Source organism: Ipomoea nil, unplaced genomic scaffold (genome assembly GCF_001879475.1).
Source record: "Ipomoea nil cultivar Tokyo-kokei standard unplaced genomic scaffold, Asagao_1.1 scaffold0688, whole genome shotgun sequence".
Classification (NCBI taxonomy): domain Eukaryota; kingdom Viridiplantae; phylum Streptophyta; class Magnoliopsida; order Solanales; family Convolvulaceae; genus Ipomoea; species Ipomoea nil.
Window position 1 is genome coordinate 6,293,560 of NW_017617116.1, and position 20,688 is coordinate 6,314,247.

At 37.7% G+C, this 20,688-nt stretch overlaps 4 protein-coding genes across 5 annotated transcripts; 2 read left to right on the top strand and 2 right to left on the bottom strand.

Moving 5' to 3' along the window:
* The first annotated feature begins 602 nt into the window (after positions 1–602).
* LOC109175509 (non-specific lipid-transfer protein-like protein At2g13820) lies at positions 603–1,966 on the top strand. 2 transcript variants are annotated; one of them, XM_019324776.1, is made up of 4 exons: positions 603–1,143; positions 1,238–1,270; positions 1,366–1,416; positions 1,526–1,966. In XM_019324776.1, the coding sequence occupies exons 1-4, from the start codon at positions 819–821 to the stop codon at positions 1,726–1,728; spliced, it is 612 nt and encodes a 203-aa protein (XP_019180321.1). In that variant the 5' UTR covers positions 603–818; the 3' UTR covers positions 1,729–1,966. The 2 variants fall into 2 exon arrangements, with proteins under 2 accessions (XP_019180321.1, XP_019180322.1); XM_019324777.1 differs by having other exon boundaries at positions 1,244–1,270.
* A 286-nt stretch (positions 1,967–2,252) lies between these two features.
* LOC109176247 (caM kinase-like vesicle-associated protein) lies at positions 2,253–4,603 on the top strand. The gene is made up of 4 exons (XM_019325706.1): positions 2,253–2,896; positions 3,326–3,361; positions 3,467–3,493; positions 3,733–4,603. Exons 1-4 carry the CDS (start codon positions 2,539–2,541, stop codon positions 4,185–4,187), a joined length of 876 nt encoding a protein of 291 aa, XP_019181251.1. The 5' UTR covers positions 2,253–2,538; the 3' UTR covers positions 4,188–4,603.
* A 132-nt stretch (positions 4,604–4,735) lies between these two features.
* On the bottom strand, positions 4,736–6,857 carry LOC109176248 (proteasome subunit beta type-2-B). Its single transcript, XM_019325707.1, has 3 exons — positions 6,539–6,857; positions 6,319–6,442; positions 4,736–5,268 (listed from the first exon to the last, which is right to left on the bottom strand). The coding sequence occupies exons 1-3, from the start codon at positions 6,694–6,696 to the stop codon at positions 4,927–4,929; spliced, it is 624 nt and encodes a 207-aa protein (XP_019181252.1). The 5' UTR covers positions 6,697–6,857; the 3' UTR covers positions 4,736–4,926.
* A 4,482-nt stretch (positions 6,858–11,339) lies between these two features.
* On the bottom strand, positions 11,340–15,932 carry LOC109175258 (type IV inositol polyphosphate 5-phosphatase 7-like). The gene is made up of 13 exons (XM_019324494.1): positions 15,450–15,932; positions 15,202–15,289; positions 14,657–14,722; positions 14,449–14,533; positions 14,239–14,343; positions 13,307–14,147; positions 13,030–13,223; positions 12,833–12,941; positions 12,588–12,736; positions 12,250–12,494; positions 11,988–12,052; positions 11,774–11,899; positions 11,340–11,669 (listed from the first exon to the last, which is right to left on the bottom strand). Exons 1-10 carry the CDS (start codon positions 15,477–15,479, stop codon positions 12,272–12,274), a joined length of 1,890 nt encoding a protein of 629 aa, XP_019180039.1. The 5' UTR covers positions 15,480–15,932; the 3' UTR covers positions 11,340–11,669; positions 11,774–11,899; positions 11,988–12,052; positions 12,250–12,271.
* Between the last annotated feature and the right edge of the window lie 4,756 nt (positions 15,933–20,688).

A 20,688-nucleotide genomic window follows, 5' to 3' on the forward strand; every position in this document is an offset into this window, starting at 1 on the left:
CTTTCTACTTGCCATCTTGTCATTTTCCCCTTTTACTTTTTGTGTAAATGGATTGGGTGCAACTATATATCCAAGTGGCGTTCAATTACTAGCTATAAAATAAACTACATCGTACTAAATCATCCGCCGAGGCGTCTGAGTAAACCAAACTTGCCAGCAGTTAAAGCTTCAGTTTTTTACATTTTTCGGAATGGTCAAATTGGTATAACTTAACTCTCCACTTAAAAATTATGAGTTTAATTTTTTAAATATATTTTTTAAATTAAATACGTTGCATATAGTGTGATTTACATTTCGTGTATAGTTTGTAAATTATTACATTTTATACAAATCCTCCAGAAAAAGCTTGTTTTTGTGAGAATTCATTCTTCCAAAAGGTTGAACCTCAACCCTAAGGCCCCCACATCCCGGCCTGATAAAGCATTTGGGAGGATGTAAATCATGGTAACTCAACTGAACATTAATCACAGTGGCTAGACTTTTGTTTACTGCGCACAAAGAGCCCCTTACTTTGAGAGGTTACTCCCACACTACCGCTGGTGAGACTCGATCCTGGTCATTCTTCCAAACTTTCACCTCCATGACCAGAGTTGGGTAACTGTTAGTATAGGTGGAAGTTTGCTAAGGTATTTACCTAAACCAAAGGTTAGTTAAGGTAGTTGAGCTTCAAGCCAGCAGAATTTTTCCACATTTTTTCCCACATTTCCTCAATCTTTCCCCCCTATAAATCTCCCCTTCCATCACAGCCACAACAAAATCCTTAAATCCATACAAAACCAATCATCAAAACCCCAAGAAAACTACACACATCTATCTCCATGGCTTTTCCAGGCATGATTTCTGCACTACTGTTGGCCATTTCATTGGCTCTCCCTCTAAACGCGCAAATCAACAGCCCTTGCACTGCCTCCATGCTCACCTCCTTCACCCCTTGCCTGAATTTCATCACAAACAGCAGCCCCACCGGCGGCTCCCCCTCTTCAGACTGCTGCAACATCATGAAATCTGTGATGGGCAATGGCGTCGGTTGCCTCTGCTTCATTGCTGCCGGTGGCATTCCCTTTCAAGTCCCCATCAACCGCAATCTCACCCTCTCGCTCCCCCGGGCTTGCCAGACTCCAGGCGTCTCCGTCCAGTGCAAAGGTTAATTAGTTCTTGCAATAATCTTGAAAACCTCCTAACTTTTGCATTTTTGTTAGCTTCTGTTATAGTGTGATTAAGTTGTGTTTCTTTGATATTGCAGCCTCTGGAACCCCCACTGCAGCTTCAAGTATGATATGATTCTTAAAAAAGTTGTTTTCTTGGATTAGATTTGGTATATATATTATATATTGTTTGATCAACTGATATATATTTTCTGCACAGGTCCTGCTGCTGCTGTGTCACCTGCTCCCGGGCCATCTCGAGGTCCTGGAGGTACTAAACCCGGTTATAATGTCACGAGTTAGACTAGCTAACTTTCTGGGTTAGCGTTGATTTGGCCCACGTGCATTATGGCTAAGAGTTTTGGTGGTTTTATCTGCAGGTGATGATGTTCAGAAGCCACTGTCACCAAGTTTGGCACCAGAATCTGATGCCCCTCCATCTCCGACCACAGTTTCTGAAACTCCGGCCACAAATACCGGCAGCCGAGTCTCTCCGACGCCATCTGCCGCCCCGTCTCGGTGCCCATCACCTTTGCTTATGGTGGCAGTACTTGGAGGAGCACTTGTTTTCAAGCTGTATTAGTTTCAGTGTCTGTGCTGAGTTTAGCCCTTTTGTGACCACTTTTTTGTTGGCTTTACAGCTGCCTAGCTTGGATTTTTTATACTCAAAAGTCATAATTTGCATCTCTGAATCTTTGATTTGTAACTATTAGTACTGAAAAACAAGAAATAAAATGATTTGAATAGCAGAATTCTTCCCAGTTTATATGAGTTAGCAGAGCTGAGAGTTGAAATGAAATGGTCACCTTCATGCCTGCTTATATGTGGTTCATGTTTAGATAGTAATGTTGTCTTGATCTTTTCCCTTCTTCATTCTATGTTTTGGGACATTTTGGAGATTGAACATGACTTGCCCGAGGCATAGGAAGTGACGAATAGTAACTATACGATTTTCTTTTAATTTATTGAGCCTTTAAGGGTCCATCCATAAACTTGAGAAATCACGTTACTTTTACTGATCTGGGTCTTGGAAACCGGGATTTGTTAAGGTATTGTTGGGAAAAGGATGATTAGGTTAATGTATTCAAGAAATTGTTACATTTTATGATGACAATTTCAAGAAATGGTTACAAAAAATCATATTTATGGATCAAAATGAGGGTAGAAGTAAGAAGTGAAGAAAAAATCTCAATTGAGTAATTAGAGGGAAATGTGAGGGCTTTTTTGTAATTTAGTTCTCCACTTTCCCGCCCAGCTTCCCACCCCCTATAACCACCTCCGTGTTGTAGAGTTGTAGCTCAGATATCTGTTTACTCAACGGAACAAAATAACCGTCTCTCTCTCTCTCCCTCCTCTCCGGCGTACGCTTAACGGAACCCTAGAAAGCTCCGGCATGGACATCCGCCTGTTCCTCGGCTTCTCGACTGTTCTGCTCTCTACCGCAAGGCAGTCATCTCCGCCGCCTCCGCCTCCGAGCAGCTGCTCCGACCAGTTGGTGCTGTTCTCGCCGTGCTTGCCGTACATTTCGTCCTCCCCGAACAACATGACCAACACGCCTCCACCGCAGTGCTGCGATGAAATGACTTTTGCCGTCGCCTCCGGCAATGCGATCTGCCTTTGCTACCTCGTTCAAAGGCCTCGGATCCTCGGATTCCCGGTGAACTCCAGCAGAGTGATCTCCCTTTCCTCCGTTTGTCCGATGACACATAGAGAAGGCATAGCGAATTTCTCCATCAAGGCTCTCTGTTCAGGTTCGTAGTTTAAAGGTTTTATACGCATTTGCGATTCGCTCGTATATACATCTGCATGCATCTGTGCATTTTAGTCAAATTTTTTCTTGATCTCAATCTAATTCGAATTTTGTAGGATTCAATGATATTGGACTGTGGAACTTAATGTGTGAACTGGACTAATTTTAAATTGTGTATAATTTCTGTTTATCTGGCATTGAAGAATTCCGTGAAGTGAACCTTGGTTCTTCAATGCATGTTAGTCTAAGAAGAATAGTAGTCCCTTTGTTGTCGATCAAAGTTTCAGTGATTTCTAACCTGTCAATCTGTTTCTTCGTTATTTTCGTTTATTGAATCATCAAACAATGTAGAACGACTGATCATTCTGTTTTTATTTCACACATCTTGAAATAGGCTCTGATTATTTCATCTTTCCATGATACAACTCAGGAAAAACTGCACTCCCTCCCCTGAAGAGCATAACAGGTACCTCGATCTTCTCATTCGTTTTCCAATATCCGGAGCTGTGATTTTCCTCTGAGCATTGGTTTGGTTGTTCAATCACTAATCATCTATGGATTCTTGCAACAGGTTCAGGGAATCCCCCACACCTTTCTGGTAATACAAAACTCAAACCTCAAGAATTTAATCTCTTCAACAATCCAAATCTCCCTCATTATTCTTATAATTTTAAAAAATAATTAGATATGCATAGTTAAACCAAAATGTGCTTATATCATCACTAGTGAAAGTTAGTATAGAACAAGCCTCTGCAAAGTATTTGTGTTAATCAACAGATGAATATGAATGATTGAATGGCAATTAGCTGCATATAATTTTTGGCATTTACTTTGCAGGTCAGGATAACTCTGCATCACCTCAGATGAGCCCACCGCAGCAACATGAGAATAGATCATCAAGTCCTCCGCCCCCTGCCGATGATTCATCTGTTGACGCTACTGATGGATCATCTATTGAACCTACTGACGGGTCATCTATTGGACCTGCTGATGATTCATCTACTGGACCTGGTGATGGTTCATCTGTTGGACCTGGTGATGATTCATCTGTTGGACCTGGTGATGGTTCATCTGTTGGACCTGCTGATGATTCATCTATTGGAGCTGATGGTTCATCTATTGAACCTCCTGATGATTCATCTATTAGACCTCATGTTCGATCTCCCACCATAACAATAACACCTATAGGAAGTGCATCCACAACAGGGAGGATCTGCATAATTTGTCTCTGCATTTCACTTGGATTTGTTATTTTCCTTTTCAACATATTCATATGGTTTATTGAGAATTAGTTCCACACTCCCACAGCATCACCTTACTCAGTGATGTGGCATGTAAATAGGGAAATAAGTCGAACATATCAGTTGCAGGATCTTGGAAACTTTTGCTGTCTGAAATGCATTCTTTCGTTTCTTTATGTCAGCCTACCATCTCCAGAGTACAATTCTAGCATTGGTTTGAAGTGAACATCTCTAGATATATTTGTTGTAGTTGTAGCAAAGATATGTTCTTACTTAAGAATGCGAGGAAAACAAAACACCCCAGTTGAAACAATATTCTAATCCCATTTAATTCACATTAAGCTAAAAATTGAGTATAGTTGCCCACAAAGGTGAAATTTATTCGCCCTAAAAGCCCCCACATCCCAATCAACAAGATGGTGGAGAGATAAATTACAGTGACTCAGCGGCCTCTTAACTGGGAAGACCAATGTCTGGTGTCAACAAGGATTCCAGAACCAACCGCTCCCGCAGGCAAAATGGAATATAGTTAATATCAAACTAGCACATTAAACTCAAAATATCTGTCTCAACCCCGAAATGGGAGAGAAGCATTAACAGAAAGTAAAAGCCAAGAGTTAGACAATGCTATAAATAAAGAACAATGTTCACAACCTTTCAAGACAATTCTAGCATATTACTGAATCAAAGACAACCATGTTTCAAATATTAAAAACATTTCAACAGCCCATAGCTTCTTCTCAAAGTCTAATATTGTTCTTTGAAGCCTGTTAAAACAGATTTAACAACTCTATGCAGTCTCGGGTGGAGGAGCAGGGGCATCGCTGATTGATTCGCGCCAAGCATACTCTCTAGCTCCATTCTGGTCAACAATTTTAATCACAAAGTTTGGTGGAGCTATGACCAACCTAGATCGAATCTCCACTATGCACTTATCTGCCAAATCAATGGCCTCCTCCACTGTCATGTCTTTCCTGTAGTGCCTATCCATCATTGCAAGTGAGAAATAAGAGCCGTAACCAAATGCACCCTTGTCAACTTTGTGAAGAGTAGCAATATAGTCAATGTAGTACAGAGAAGGGCCTGTCTCCTTATCATAGCCAGCCAGGAGGATATTCACAGAGTATGGATTCTGAAGAAATAAAATAAAATGCCACTTTCAGCATATCACATCAAGGTAAATGTAAGTAAAACATTTAACTAAATATGGGTTTCTTCGCGAGAATCTGAGTTTTAAATGAAAATATGGGCTTCAAGATATGTCAAAAGGGAGAAGGGAAATTATAGATTATTGCCCCTCACATATTTCAGCTTTAAGCATTGAACAAACAGATTGATCTTGTACTTAGTCAGAGTCAGCTTTTTAAGATACAACCATTATTAACTACATAATCATTAAAGCCCTGGACTTGACATTGAAGTAAACTATGATCATTATCAAAAAAAATATCACACAAAATTATAAAATCCCATAAATAAGTAATTTCAGAAATTTGAGGAGTTCAGATGCTATGCCTTGGGGTTGCTACTGTCTCAGGAAGAAAGGACTAGAGGATCAGGGGAGGGGGAGGGGTTGTGGGGATTCAAGATGTCAAGGAGTTCTGTAAAATATTCTCTGATTTTCTATATAGGAAGTGGAACTCCAAGATTGTTACTTTGAGAACTTCCAGATGTCAGGCCCCGAGGTCCTACTGTTTTCGGTTTAAGAGGTACTAATAGATATCAAGCTAAATACCCCAAGTACTCTCTGGTCCACTATACAAGATGCAGGAGTGCCAGATTATTTGCTTCATCAGTTAGCATTTTCACGAGAAAACGACATAGGAATAAGAATCTTGTCTAGAATTCCTGGCAAAAGACATCATCTTCCTTTCAATCACCAACCTCAAAGTCTAATGCATGTAGACCCTTCATCCCAATAGCAAGTTAATTTTTCCATTATTTCACATTATTGATCTGTTTGTTATACAGTATCACAGTAAACCCTAATTTAGCCCTTTTCACTCACAATTTGGGTAGTATTGATGCACAAACTATCATATGTCAATCAAACCCTAATTTAGCCCTTTGCACTCACATAACTCAAACCACAAATCACATAAAACAGACCTATCAGCAACAAAAATTTACGGATTTAGACAGCAGCAAATTTTATAACCCTAATATTCAGCAAAAATCAGACCTTTCGCAAGGCAGTGGCAAGCTCGCCTCTGGTGAAGTTCGCGGCAGCGGCGGTCGTCAAAGGAATGCCGTTGCGGAACTGATACAGCGCTACATTCTTCTGAATGTATTCCGTAAATTGAACTCTGTAATTTTGCACACAAAAAAAAAAAAGAGATTATAAGCAGAAATTAATCACAAAATACAGATAGTATAGACACATATGCATACAAAATATATACCTGTCGCCGGGTTCGCCGCTAGCGCCCATGAGCTTGTGGGAATCGAGGATCATGATCTTGTCCTCGTTGGATTTGTGGACGAGGATGCTGTGCACGGCGGAGGTATCGGCGACCACCAGCGCAAAGCCGTTTCCGACCATACCAAATACGCACTCCATTATCAGATTATCTTCTTCTTCTTCTTCTTCTTCTTCTTCTTCTTCTTCTACTCGCAGATCTCTCCGATTGCGAATCGTTTACTTCCCTATACAACACTGTAAATAAGAGCTCTGAAGGCGTCTTGGAGAACAAGCATAACCCGAGAGACTCTTTTTTCTATTTTTCCTTTTTCTTTTTAATAAATATTTTTTGGGAAATGACATTTTTAGTCACAACATTGCGTCATAAATTGATAATGAATAACTTAATTTCATTTTTTTTAGAACTCAATTTCTTAATTACTTTGTATAATTGTAGTTCTATTAGTCATAAATTGTTAAAATTTATAGTTAATGTGTAATTATTGATAAATTAAAGATATAATAATATAAAATTTCAGTTATCTCTTATTTTCATTCACCGCTCTAACTTATATAGTGTATGCTTCTCATCCGTCATTATTAAGGTAAATTTTATTTTAAAAAATTTCATTTTCCAAGCAAGTTACATGCATATGTTTGAGCAAAAAAATAAAAATAAAAATTTAAAAGCATTAATCCAATCTTAAAAATTAGATTACCATTAAGATGGAACGATGCTCATTTTTAATTAGGAAATTAGATTTTTAATTGAAGGATAATCAAAATACATAGTTGTATTTTAAAAAGTCGTCAACCAAACACTAGTTATAATTTTGATTCTCATTATTAGTGTGTAAACAAGCAAACACACCCTAAATAGGACTATGATTATAATTTAGGAATTGAATTGTCTAATATGCCACAATTCATTGACAAAAACAACAATTTCACCAATATTCATACTAACCCCCGTGATTTTTCATGATTATAATTTAGGCCTCTATTTGAAAATGGGTTTCATATTGTTGGATTAGTATACCAAGCCCAAAATTTTAATTAAGGCCCAATTAAAAGCCTGTCCGAAGAAGTATGTGGCTGGAGGCCTAGTTCGAAATGGCCCATAAGCAAAAAAAAAAAAAAAAAACTAATTTGACTAATGAATATTGAGTATGGTAGATTGGTAGGTAAAATGAGATAAATTTAGTAATATTTTTGTCAGTCTCATAGTAATATACGGAGTATATATATTACAGATCAATTGAGATGATTTTGACAATAACCAAACTTGTGATCTGGTGAGGCTGGTGGATTAGAACTTAGAAGTCCAGCAAGGGTTCGATACTTACCACAAATATTGGGGGTTTGGGTTCTTGTTCGTAGGAATGTACAGTTTAATGTTTAAAAAAAAATTTATGATCTTGTACAAGAATCATGTTCTATCTACTCAGTCACTCATTTTAAGAAATATGGTGATTTGGACATTTGTTTAAGAGTACAATCACATTGGGTTTCCACTTCCATTGTTTGCAAGAGAGAGTGATGTTTCTTTAATAGTAGCATATATGTTGATGGGTAGTACATTAGGCCACTCCACAATTTTCAAGGAAATTCATTTGCATCTGGTTTAAGAGAGTGTTGTCATTTGTCAACTCAGAAGTAGTGCAGCTTAATCAAAACTCAGATCTCTCTATTTAAAAAAGATAGATCTATGAACATGATATAGCTAGACAGCAAATTAAAGCAAAACCATTACATGGTTGATAGTACAAACCACCTCTCACACCACCACCACACCACCACCATCAATTGACAAACCACATACATTCCACTGATATGTTATTATACCAGAAAACACTCAATCTCAATAACTTTACTTTGCTGACAATTGATCGCATGTTCGATTCCTATCGAGAGAAGGTATGAAATTAACTGAGTTTTGGACACCAGTTTAAAAACACATTGAAGAACACGTAGTGTTAAAGCACATCCCGTAATGTACTGTATTAATGTACCACCTCTATCAAGACTTTAGGGTTAAGCAAGTTGGAGCTGAATTTTCGAGACTTGGGTGTAATACTCTCCAAGAAAATGACCAAAAGACATAATATTGTTAGAATGTCACCTACCTAAGACTCATCTCCAGTATTACATTTTAGTGTTGTTTATACTTTATACTGGTTCATTATACAGTGAAGGATCTTCTTCTTTCTTGCACGTACAACAATACACCTGATAATCTCACTATTATAAATCTAATTCAAATTAATTAAACTCGGATTAGACCCGCAAAGTATCACATAAAATTATATAGTTGTATCCTTTATAGGATTTTTTTTTTTTTTTTTTTTTTTTAGGAACCCTAATAGTTAATACACTCATTTTATCTATGTTTTCATACATATGACAAGTGTGGTATCACACAGCTGTGAGGTGTTTGGTTCCAAAAAGCAGTGCAAATTGTTGACCATCAAATTGGCAGACCAGGAAAGCAATGTCAGATTTACCAAAAGCAGGAGGCCAACATTAGTGGTCTTGCCACATCAGCATATAAGTATTATATGTATATGTATTAACATATATACCTCCACTTTAATTTTCTTCTTGATTGCTGCTGCTAAACCAAAAAGCTGAATCAGACAGTTCTTGAAAAAGAAAAAGAGAAAGTCTCATCTCTAAGCAAAATCATGGCTTCCCCATTAATCTGCAGGATTTCTGGATTGTCTTCCTTTTCCCCTCTTTTTTACTCTCAGAGTTTAGATGATAATGGATCAGTTTATTATTCATGTTTCTTCCCACCACTTAGGTTGTCAGCCTAATAGCAGAATTTAAGGTGGTGGTGGTGGGGGATTAAAGCATGTGCTCCATCTCAACTAAAAGCTTAAGCTCTAGTTGGATTGCACATTAATGGCTATATGCTCATACGCCCCCTCACTTGTGCGGTGGGTTTCAAGCAACACGTGGACCGGTAAACCGTAGTCGCTTATGAGTGGCGAATCCCATGACCTTTGGTCTGGCTCTGATACCAAATTGAAGCATGTGCTCCATCTCAACTAAAAGCTTAAGCTTTAGTTGGATTGCACATTAATGGCTATATGCTCACAGTGGGGGGCATATGTGGCATGCCCAAGAAAACAAACTTTTCTGCAGTGATGCATAGTACCTTCTGTCTCCAAAGTGAAAAAGATGCAGGCAGGCAGGGCTGTCTGTACAAATACCAAATCCTTCATGTCTGGACAAATTGAAATGGCTAGCTTAGTAGCTTCTGCATGATTTAGAAGAGTTTATATTACCTCCTGGTTTTAACTGAATTCTAGTTCAACCTGCATATATTTGGTAAGTTTATAATGCAGGAAAGTAGACTTGTATGATCATAATAGCCTTCAGAGAGTACTGGTACGAGTTGCTACTATAGGTGTTGATGTGGTAAATACAATTGTCTTCGCAAATACGTATAAATGGCAGATCAGGTCGTAGATGAACCCTTCTATGGTCCATTTGTTGGTTTAAGTGCATGAGCTCGGGTTGTGTGACAGTGAGTCAGAGGGTCCTGAGCTTAAGGTAAGTATGTAGTTGGTCCCCAAAAGTCCCATCTTCAGCCATAAATTGGGTATTTATAGGGAATGGAAAGGGACACATGTCAGGCTCTCAATATGTCTGCCACGTGTCAATTGGTAAGCTAGGGAACAGTGCCTCATCGGCCACGTGTGCTTAGATTCCTGATCGCTCACTAGGATGGGGCTGGGTTAAGACCCGAAATCTAGACCTAAATTTTCAAGTATCCTTGTTCGGGATGACCGTCCCGACTTGAACTGATCGGGACTAGTCTCATAGGTCATAGCCTCGAATTGCCCCTGCAGTCTCCAGCTAGTTCGGCTACCACATTTAGGTCGGCGAGACCGAGCTTGAGGTCGGTCAAGGTCGAGTAATCCCTCTCGATGACTCGACCGGATACCGAGCATGTGCTCAGTAGGTAGAGAGGGAGGTATACTGAATATTCTCTATCAAGTGCTATTACAGTCAGTTTAGGAAATTAATAACAGATAATGAAAGGCGGAGTAAAAACGCCCATATATTTTTTAACGCAATTGGAGAACACCTCCTACTCTGCAGGCAATGAGATTATTCTGCTGATGCATTTGTGTCCAACATTTACAGAGGGCTGTCCTATTCACTGGATCTGAAGAATCCAGTGATGTCCTGTCCAAGTGTTGTGGATTCTTGAACCTCAATTTAGTCAAAGAAGTAAAGTGGAATCTCAAGAAATTCTCTTCAAACAGCAGGCAAGAGATTGGTAGTGCAGAAGAAGTATTTGTAATGTCTTGAATGACAAAAAATCACCATTGTTTGTGCAAAGTGGCTATTAGCTTTGATAATGCTCGAACTTAGACCAACTCAAACTAATAGGCCGGTCTCAGTAGGTCACTGATTATCGAACTTGGAATCTTGTGGTTATTAAACCAACAATTCGACGTCTCGGGGAGAGAGAGAGAGAGACAGATAGTGAGTATATGACAAAGCATTATGCAGTAGATTTTGCCAAAAAACTATTCCCTCTTGAGGCCTCAGGCAAACAAAAAGAGACAAATTGGTAGTGGGATCAGTGAGAGACAAACATAAACAGTAAAAGAAAGAGACCTCTGAGGCATGCCTTCTCCCCCAATTCTCACTTTACCTGCCAAATCTGTGCAATCTGTTTTCACTTTTTCCACATTTGTGTCTTTTAACCTCACACCAGATTAAAAAAGAAAAAGCAGAAAACAGTAAAGAATAGTGATGAGAGGGGATGATATGAAGAACACTACTTTTCAGTAAAATCATTGCCAAGATCAGATAGAGAGAGAGTTGTGGCTTTCATAGAATAAGATTACATTCTCTGTTTTGCAATGATCAATGAGTATACATACCAAGATCTTTACTTTCCACAGCATTAAAAACAAAAAGGGTAAATGAAGAAATAAAGGGAAACCCCCTCCAAGAAAAAGGAAAAAAAAAACTCAAAGAATCATTATTTTTACCATCTTTCACATCCTCTTCCTATCAGTGAATCTCAATCCTACCAAAAAAAAATAATCTTGAAACAGAAGAATTGTTAATTACCCACTCGGCAGACCTTTTAGCTGGTGCAGTTAGTCCTGCAAAATTACGTTTTTTTGGGTCGTTAGTAACCAATCATTACTAGCTCTTAAGACTTAAGAATCCTTCAATACAAGATTACTGCAAAAGAGATTCCGGTTACCTTATTTTACCAGAGGAAAACGCCAGTCGTGTGGAGTTAAAGGGCACCATAGCGGGATAACGGTTGTATTTCAAATGTTATTTGCGGGGTGGGTTGGTTAGCCATCAAAATCTCGAATATCTACACCTGATTAGAGCAAAAGATGAAGGAAGATTAGGACACCGGAAATGGAATCTGCAGCAGGCCCGAGAAAGGAATAAAGAGCAGCGCTGACCTCTTTTGGTTAGTGGGCGAAATCCGGTCCCCCCATTCATTGAGTTTCTTCAAAGTTTTTACTACCTGAAAGTCGGACCACGAAAGATTCATAAATGAGTACCATCCAAGATTCTCAACGCAACACGAATTCGAACTTATAATTTCCGGGAAAGGGGAAAGGGGCTGTTTCAAAACTAGCATATGCTAAGAGTATATTCAAAACATATGCTAAACAGACTATCAAAGATCAATCCTTCCAAGAATTTTATGCGAGAACGTACCAAAATTTGAGGCTTAATATCCTTAAAAGAAGCAGAGTTCTGTATAGCCATGTGAGTATGGCAACAGCTCCTCTACCTCAATCCTCGAGCTCGAACAACTCATGCTTTTCCTTAGGCGGCTCGGGACCGACTCGACTTCAGCAGAAAATAAACTCGATACGGGTCTATGATCCGAGAATCTGGATTCACCACGAGCATAAGATAATTGCTGTAGACCCCCTCCATACCACAAGATTCTGTCACACCTTCAAACACGAAACATATCATAGATCAGTTAAGAAGTGAAACAATTATATAGTACCGGATTATATGTGATAGAATCATAGAAAAGCCGTTACCATGCAGGAGTTCTTCGTTTCTCCTTCGGGTGCATATCATCCCCAGCATATCTGTCAGAATTGCGAGAATATTTATATGTTGGTGGGAAATATATTTTTCCTTCTTTCCATCCCACAAAGACCCGACCTCGCCTCTGCTCTATTCGAAGCTACAAGGAACATATCAGATGGTATTAGTGGGTTTAGTTTTACAACGAATTTAACCGATAAACAAGAAAGAATCAATTGAGAATGTCGGTAAAAACCTGATCTTTCTCTAACAAGGCTCTCCAGTTTTGCATCTCAACGAGGGCTTTGGCAGATCGGTAAGAAAGTGCGATTCGGTAGTTGAGATCTCCCAGCCAAATAACTCGACTAAATGAATATGAAACAACATCAGAACAAATTCACAAAATGAAGTAAAATAGTGTCTTTTGGATAATCTAATCAGTTTAGGCCTTACTCGTGTTGAAGGATTGTTTCTGGGGTTTTCTCCTCGCCCGTGCCATTTACGGGTGGAAACCTCGTTTTCTTTAGGATTTCCATAACATCGGAATTCCTCCGTATTTCGTCCCCTTCTTTCTGACCCGAGGTTAAGTGAGTGCACACGAAGCAAAAGCTTGTCTGATGCAATGACATACTGATCGAAATTGATCCCTGGAAAAAACCCGTGGTTACTTAGTACTCCTTAGCTATTTGCAAAAACGAAACGAAAGAATCTTAACATTTCAGAAAGATACCTTATTTCCTAGGTAGCCCATCAGTCCTCTGCCAACACATGATACTTTAATGTTTCGAACATGTTCTCTTAGCTCACTCCGAACCCAAACAGTGAGGAAAACGCCCACCATTTGCTTACTTGCAACTAAACAGTATCGAGTATTCCTGGGCATTCGGTGGCTCTCTTCCATTGGTGCATACCCTCCTCCTCCGTTTACGGATGGTGAGAATAATACGGTGCTAGGAGAATCACCGGGCCCGTAATCATCATCCGATGAGCCCCATCTCGAGAAGTCACTTGGCCTCTGACCCCAGGAATAATCGCTAGGCCTATGGCTAGAGGAATAGGAATAGTCACTCGGCCTATGTCCCCAGGAATAGTCACTCGGCCTATGAGCAGAAGAATAATCACTCGGCCTATGAGCAGAAGAATAGTCACTCGGCCTATGAGCCGGGGCAAAGTCACTCGGCCTATGCCCCGAGGAGTAGTCACTCGGTCTGTGACTCGAGGAACAGTCACTTGGCCTTTGCCCAAATATTACCCGGTCACAAACACTATACCGTCGGTCCAGGCGAGGCTGGGGGATTGATGGATCATTTTCCATTCTCCAGCACTGAGGCGTCTGAAATGATCTTCGTGGAAGGAAGGACGAGGCTTTCTGTTTACCCGACCCCTCAAAATCGGCATTCCATTCTGCAATTGGATCCGGGACGGGCGAAGGGGTGTAGTAGCCACTACCTCCACTAGTACCCGGACCGTTGTTTAGTGTCTTCTGGATCAAAGATATCCACTTTTTCGCAGGGCCATTGTCTTCAGCCCCCAAAATATTACCAGCATTTAGTGGAACTATTTCTTGAAATCTGAAGGTACACAAAGAAATCGTGTTTTAGGAGAGACCAAGTATCAAAAAAGTTCATATAATCATATCAGAACAAAGAATTTAGGCGATACCCAAGTACATAGATATCTGCAGGAGGTGCAGAATGTAGCCAATCATCGAGGTTCAAGTTACTCGAAGGAGATTTGCCACCCACATTCCATGTAGCTACAAAGACACTGACAATAAAAACGCAGTTTTTATTAGTAGGAACTGCAAACATTCATAGCTAATAAGCCTAAGAAGCCGAATTCTCGAACAGAGAATTCTACCCTAGAACCGACCTATAGTTGTGCACGTTTATGATCTGAGGGTGATCAAGATCAGCTCTCCTCTGTCGAGGACGCTCCATACTCCGGCTTGATTTTTCTGCTCATTAAAGATGACAGATTTGAGTTAATTCAAAGGGGAAAAACTGATAAGATCTCTTGCATCAACCCAACAAATTTCTTTCACAAATTTCATCAAAAAAATGTTTCTTTTAAGTTTTACCAGTTCTGCTCTTCTTGAATGTCCATGGCTCCCTCTCAGAAAAGCTATTTCTCCACTCATCACAACCTAATATAGGGAAAATCAAGTTTGATACTTTCAGTTCATAATCAATCAATGGGGAAGGTAACAAAATCATCAAGATTACCACAGATGACAGTATAGAAAAACAAATTATCATTTTCATCAATCAAAAAGAATTCATCTTTATTTTCAGAATTCAAATTAGACTGAGACCCAGCAGTTCACAATCACATACAGTACTAATTTTGCTTCCATTTCAGAGTCTTAAGACAAGACAAAACTTCCAGAAACTCTGCATTATTCAATAGTGAAATACATGAAAGACAAAACATCAGATTTCGCAGCTTCATTACCCACATCCCTCTCCCCACCTAAGACCTTCCAGTAAAAAGAGAAATAATGACAAAAATAGAGGAAAAAGGTGATGAATTGGTTGGTTAACAGTTAACTGCAATTTCATCAAGCTCTTCAATTCAATTCCAAGATGAAAAGGAAATTGAAGAAGAAGAAGATCAGAAGCTCACCTCCATAAACAACTTCATCAGCCTGAAACTCTTCAGTTTTGCCCTTGATGTTGAACCACTTCCTAACCAGTTTCTTTGACCAGGAGAGCTTCACCAATCAGTGGGAACACAAGAAGTCAGCAAAAAACGCACAATTTGATTACCAGAAAGAAAGAGAGAGAGAGAGAAGGCCAGAAGTTGCATTTCCCAAGAAAATTAATGATCAAAGCAAAGAATGAAAGATGGGGTAAGGGTAAGCAATGAAAAACCTTGCTTTTCTTGGAATTGTCATCTCTCATTGTTTCACTCTTCCTTCATGTACTTCTCTGCTTCTATAATACCCAACCCACCTCTTTCTTCAACCTCTGAGTTCCACTCAAAACCATCCAGATAAAGATCAAAATAACCCAACCCCCAAAGTCCTCAACTTTCCCAAAGATCACTGTTTTTCCATGCTTCTCCAAACTCTGTGAAGAGCAAAAATGACAAATGAGCTTTCCCAAAACTTGCCCAGTGCTTACAAGTGTTTCAACTTTCTGGGCATCTCCATATGCATCCTGGGCACCAAGAAAAGAACACCCTTTTTCCTCCAAGAATCACTCTTCCCTAATATTCTATATTGATGAAATCAGTGTTCATAAATATATAGTGTATCTTCTCACATATAAACAAATATATGAGAGGAGAAAGAAACAAATGCTAAGAAACACAATGACCAAGAAATGAGACAACAATGACACTTAAGGCAAAGCACAAGACAATGTAGGCTAAAAATAGAGAGGGGTGGGGGCTGGGTTGCAGTGGGGGGGTGGGGTGGGGTGGTGTTTAGGGGGCTTTCTCTTCTTTCATTGAAATACAGCCTCGTTCTTAGTAACAGCAAAGTATATAATAAAACAGAATAAAGTGAACACAAATCTCTCTCTCTCTCTCTCTCTCTCATTCACAGTTCAAGAATGGTTTTTGCTTTTCTTTTTTTCATCCAAACCCCAAGGCTGTCCTGCCCAGTCTGATGGGGCAACGGGCAGGTCGTTTTTCCATGAATCAGACTACAAAACGACCCAGTCAGCTGCCCAAGACTGTGCCCAGTGGTCAGCAAAAGTGAAAGATTGGTGAGATCTGGTAGACTAAATATTGCTGCACCCCAATGCCATCTTTAACTGCTCACCATTTTCTTTGCCATTTGGTCTACCAAAACCAAAGTTAAAAAACAAAAAAGCAGCTAAAGAGAGAAAGGATATGCAAGATAAAGATAAAGGAGGAATGTGTGCTGTTATTTTAGCAGCAGTAATAGTTGTACTATTCTCTTCCATGCCTTGGGCTTTGCTATGGTAAACAAAGAATGTTTTGGGAATGTATTGTGACTTTTGTGTACAAGTAAAGCAATGCTCTCTCATACTTATCCCCTTTCTTTCTTTCATAGAAATACACAATCTTTTATGTTCCAAGGTACTAAGTTCAGACATTAATAAGCTACTTTGAATACACCATCAAATGATTTAGGATTTAGTATTTAATTCTCCTACTCATTATTACTCTCTCCTCTGGGCTTGAGAGATGCCTTTTCTTCTCTTCAGTGTCACAGGCTTCTCCTCTGAGTTAGCTGCCAGTCTGTGACATATAACACTTGGGAGAAGTCAATAGCTCAGCTCTAAATTATTTGGAGTTCAATATGACTATGGATAATGTTAACAAGTATATATGGAACCTATACCTAGGGATACAATGACAAGAATATAGTTGATGTGTATAAATAGAGAGTATTGTATTGATAATGAAGTTTTTAGTACAATTTAGATATAATACGAACGAGTTTGGAGGTTCTACAATCTTCGAAAAATAAATTAAGTCTAAGAATTTGGGTCCTTCTTTAGACTAAATGTGGTCACTATTTGTACTATCGGAGTAAGGAGAACATGTTAAGTCTTCCTCTAATAGGTCTGACACGAGTTGGTACTTGGTAATGGGGTTACGTTCACGGCAATGATGACAAAAGTGACTATTTTGTTACCTTTCTCCGGTACGATCGACTGGGAGGGATTGAATTCCCCATCTTTTAGTAATCGGGTGGGAGAGGGTGAGTTTAATCCATATTTTACAAACACTCACCAAAGTGGAACCTAATCCCATTTTCTTTTTAGCCTTTTTGTTCTTTTGTATCATTCCTTGATTTTCCGATTTGTGATTTACAATAGAGCTCGGGTTGTTACAAATCCAAATATGGTTTCCACATATGAAAAGTTTATAATATACTCATAGTCAGATGCGCCTAGGCCTTCACGCAAAGGAGTTCGATCCTGATCTAAGTATGGGGTCAATCTTCTATGCTTAGCTTATCCGTATACGCACCATATTATTCCATTAATTGTCAAATAATAAAAGATCATTGTAATTTAAAAATATTAATTATCTCTTGTGGTTGGGGACGATTTCAAATTTTAAAATACACCATCTTTTTCTAATACCAATTATTCTGAACTAGTCATCTTCGCAATGATTGAATCATTAAATGCAAATTTTGGAATGAGAAAAGAACAACAATGGCCTTGTTAGGGGCTTTGGGCAAGTGCATATATTGATGAAGTAATATTGCATTTTGCATGTAGAAATAATTATGAAAGCATACAATAAATTGAAAGATGTGGGGAAGGTGGTTGAACAATTTTGAGGCTCAAAATGGGGTTTGAAGACAAGGGCAACTGTCTGAATTTAGGATAATGGGGTGGTCCTTTTCAATATATGCATGCTTCTCACAACATCTGTCAAGTATATCAATTTTGTGGGAAATCTCTATTTAACATTGACCAGTGTAATCTTGTACATCTATTTCCCTATTTATAATAAGATTGTATATTATTATTTTCATTTAAGATTCACATAGTATCTTTTCTTCATATATATATAAAAAATATTGTACATTCTTGTTGCTATTGTGTTAGTGTGTCGTGACTTCTGTTTATGTGATTTTCTTGTTATTATTTTCAGATATTTTTTTTTTTAAAAAGGAGATTCATAAATCACGTACATAGTATCTTTTTTGATATATATATATATATATATATATATATATATATATATATATATAAACTTTTACATTATTGTTGCTATATACAGGATCAAAGTTGTCACAGTACAGTTAGCACATGTACACCCAAGAAAACACAATTTTGTGAAAACTAGATAGCGTCGCAAGTGAATTCTAAACAATTGGGCATTCCTGTCCTCGATATCTTCTAAGATGGCCTCCGCCATTTCTTAACATCTGTGTTAGTTGGTGTGTTGTTACATCGTTTTATGTGATTTCTTGTTATCATTCTTATTATTATTATTTTTAAAAAAATTCATAAATCACAATATATGTTACTCAACTAATACAAAAATATTACCACCATTGTAAAATATCGCCCCTAGCATAACCAAGTGAGCACACATCATGTTGTATTTTGACTTCGCTTCATGTGATTTTCTTGTTATCATTGAAGCATTGAAAAAAAAAATCGTAAATCATAATATATGTTACTCAATTAATACAAAAATATTACCCGTCTTACAATAATATTTGTTTCTTCTTATTTTTTATTTAATATTTATTTTTATTTAAAATAAAGAAGCTCTCCGACCGCCGTCTAACTTTCCGGCCACCTTCTTCTCAGGCACAAGTAACGGGTAGCTTTTTTTGTTTTACTTTTTTTTTTTTTTTTGGTAGCTTTTGGTGGCCTAATAAGTAATAATAGTTCATCACCCTAAAAAGCAAAAAGCTCCTATGAGTTGTGATTATACATTTAAAATTTTGCATATTTATATTGAGAGAACATTATTATTTTAAGTTGCTAAAGGAAACGTCGCATTCTGGTAGGGTAAGTTGAAAGTGTAATATTAATCTCGAAAGGGGTGATCCAGTGAATGAAACATGATTTCTGTACTTAAATCATGAGTTTGATTATTGTCAAACATTTTATAGATTACAGGATCTTCTAAGGTGTTTTATCCCTCTTATGTTGTTTGCAAGTTATTATACAAGAGTGAAAATTATCAAATGCAGATATGCAGTGTTAGCTGCAGTTTCTCTTGTCATTTAAAATAAAATATTATATTTTTTAAAAATTACTTTTGAGACAATTAATGAGGTCATAATTATACCTTTAAGAAAAATGAGGTCATAATTTTTTTTTTAAAAAAAGTGTAAAATAACAATTTTTATCAAACGAAGTTGTCTTTATAGTATTAATTAAAATTGAATCAATTTATACTCTGATTTACGGGAAAGTCCGCAGTCGCTATATAAAAGTGTGCATTGAGTGAAGCTTGCCCCTAACTAGTCAGCAAGGATCACAATAAGGTAAATCATATAGGTTGTTCATAGCTACCCAATTCGATCAAATCAAGAAATCCAATAAACATGTCTCGCAGGAATCGAACTTGAAACTTTGTAGTTACACGATCAATTTATACTTAATTAGTGTGGATAGATTATTCACCTACAAATAGAGCTATCAAAACGGGTAATCATTATTGTATGGGTCATGGTCCATACAAGTTGTGTGGACCATATTTTGTCTAGTGTAAAATAATGTACATTCAATACAAAAATAATGTACATTCAGTAAAAAGTTAATGTACATTATATTCAGGGGATGAACATTATTTTTGTTCTGAGTGTACATTATATTGTATAATGTACATTCAGTACAAAAATAATGTACATTTAATATATTAAAAATGTACTTTTTGTTATTGTCCACATAACATGGTCCACACAATAATTTGCCCAAAACGGGTCGGCGGAACCCGCCAAAGCCCGTCATATGGTGGGGTCGGGCTAAAAAAACAACCAAAATACGGGCCTAAGGAAGGTCGCCCGCCCCGCCCCGCCAAATTTAAACAGTTTTAAATTTAAATAAAAATTAATATAAAAAGGTTAATAAGTGTATACTAAAATAATTTAAATTGTTTAAACATATACATTAATGCATTTTGTAATTTGTTAAACATAATAATAGCTAATAAAGTAATAACTCCTAATAAATAATCAAATATACAATATGTTAATCTATAAGTCAATAACAAATAATTTATACAATGCACTAATTACTAATACATTTTTTCAATATAAATAAATAAACAAACATATATTTATATATATAATTATATAAAATGGTGTATATGTATACACTAATATTATATTAATAACGTATACATACTAAGTGGGGCCCCACTAACCCGCCAAAGCCCACCATTTTGACCCGTCAAAATACGAGCCATAAAATTCAAACCCCGCTTTGTCTTTTTTATTATAAAAACAGTCTCAAGCCCAAACTATTAAATAAAACAATAAATATTAAAAATCATCATATATTAGATCTAACAATAGTTCAACTCTAAATTAATCATCAAAACTAAATTGAACTACAACATATCAACCAAAGTACCAACAAAAAAGGCTATAATGACAACCTAAGATAATTTACCTCCTTGTAATCTTTTGTCGGGTAGGATCACAATACGAAACTT

Excerpts from the sequence above, each read along its gene's own strand:
- LOC109175258 (XM_019324494.1), bottom strand. The coding sequence starts at position 15,479 with ATGAGAGATGACAATTCCAAGAAAAGCAAG. Across the intron at positions 14,344-14,448 it reads ATAAACGTGCACAACTATAG|TGTCTTTGTAGCTACATGGA; the intron begins GTCGGTTCTAGG and ends TTTTATTGTCAG. Across the intron at positions 12,495-12,587 it reads AAACGAAGAACTCCTGCATG|GTGTGACAGAATCTTGTGGT; the intron begins GTAACGGCTTTT and ends TCGTGTTTGAAG.
- LOC109176248 (XM_019325707.1), bottom strand. The coding sequence starts at position 6,696 with ATGGAGTGCGTATTTGGTATGGTCGGAAACGGCTTTGCGCTGGTGGTC. Across the intron at positions 6,443-6,538 it reads AGCGGCGAACCCGGCGACAG|AGTTCAATTTACGGAATACA; the intron begins GTATATATTTTG and ends GCAAAATTACAG. Across the intron at positions 5,269-6,318 it reads TTGCCACTGCCTTGCGAAAG|AATCCATACTCTGTGAATAT; the intron begins GTCTGATTTTTG and ends TTATTTCTTCAG.
- LOC109176247 (XM_019325706.1), top strand. The coding sequence starts at position 2,539 with ATGGACATCCGCCTGTTCCTCGGCTTCTCGACTGTTCTGCTCTCTACC. Across the intron at positions 2,897-3,325 it reads CATCAAGGCTCTCTGTTCAG|GAAAAACTGCACTCCCTCCC; the intron begins GTTCGTAGTTTA and ends GATACAACTCAG. Across the intron at positions 3,494-3,732 it reads GAATCCCCCACACCTTTCTG|GTCAGGATAACTCTGCATCA; the intron begins GTAATACAAAAC and ends TTTACTTTGCAG.
- LOC109175509 (XM_019324776.1), top strand. The coding sequence starts at position 819 with ATGGCTTTTCCAGGCATGATTTCTGCACTACTGTTGGCCATTTCATTG. Across the intron at positions 1,144-1,237 it reads CGTCTCCGTCCAGTGCAAAG|TTGCAGCCTCTGGAACCCCC; the intron begins GTTAATTAGTTC and ends GTTTCTTTGATA. Across the intron at positions 1,271-1,365 it reads AACCCCCACTGCAGCTTCAA|GTCCTGCTGCTGCTGTGTCA; the intron begins GTATGATATGAT and ends TTTTCTGCACAG.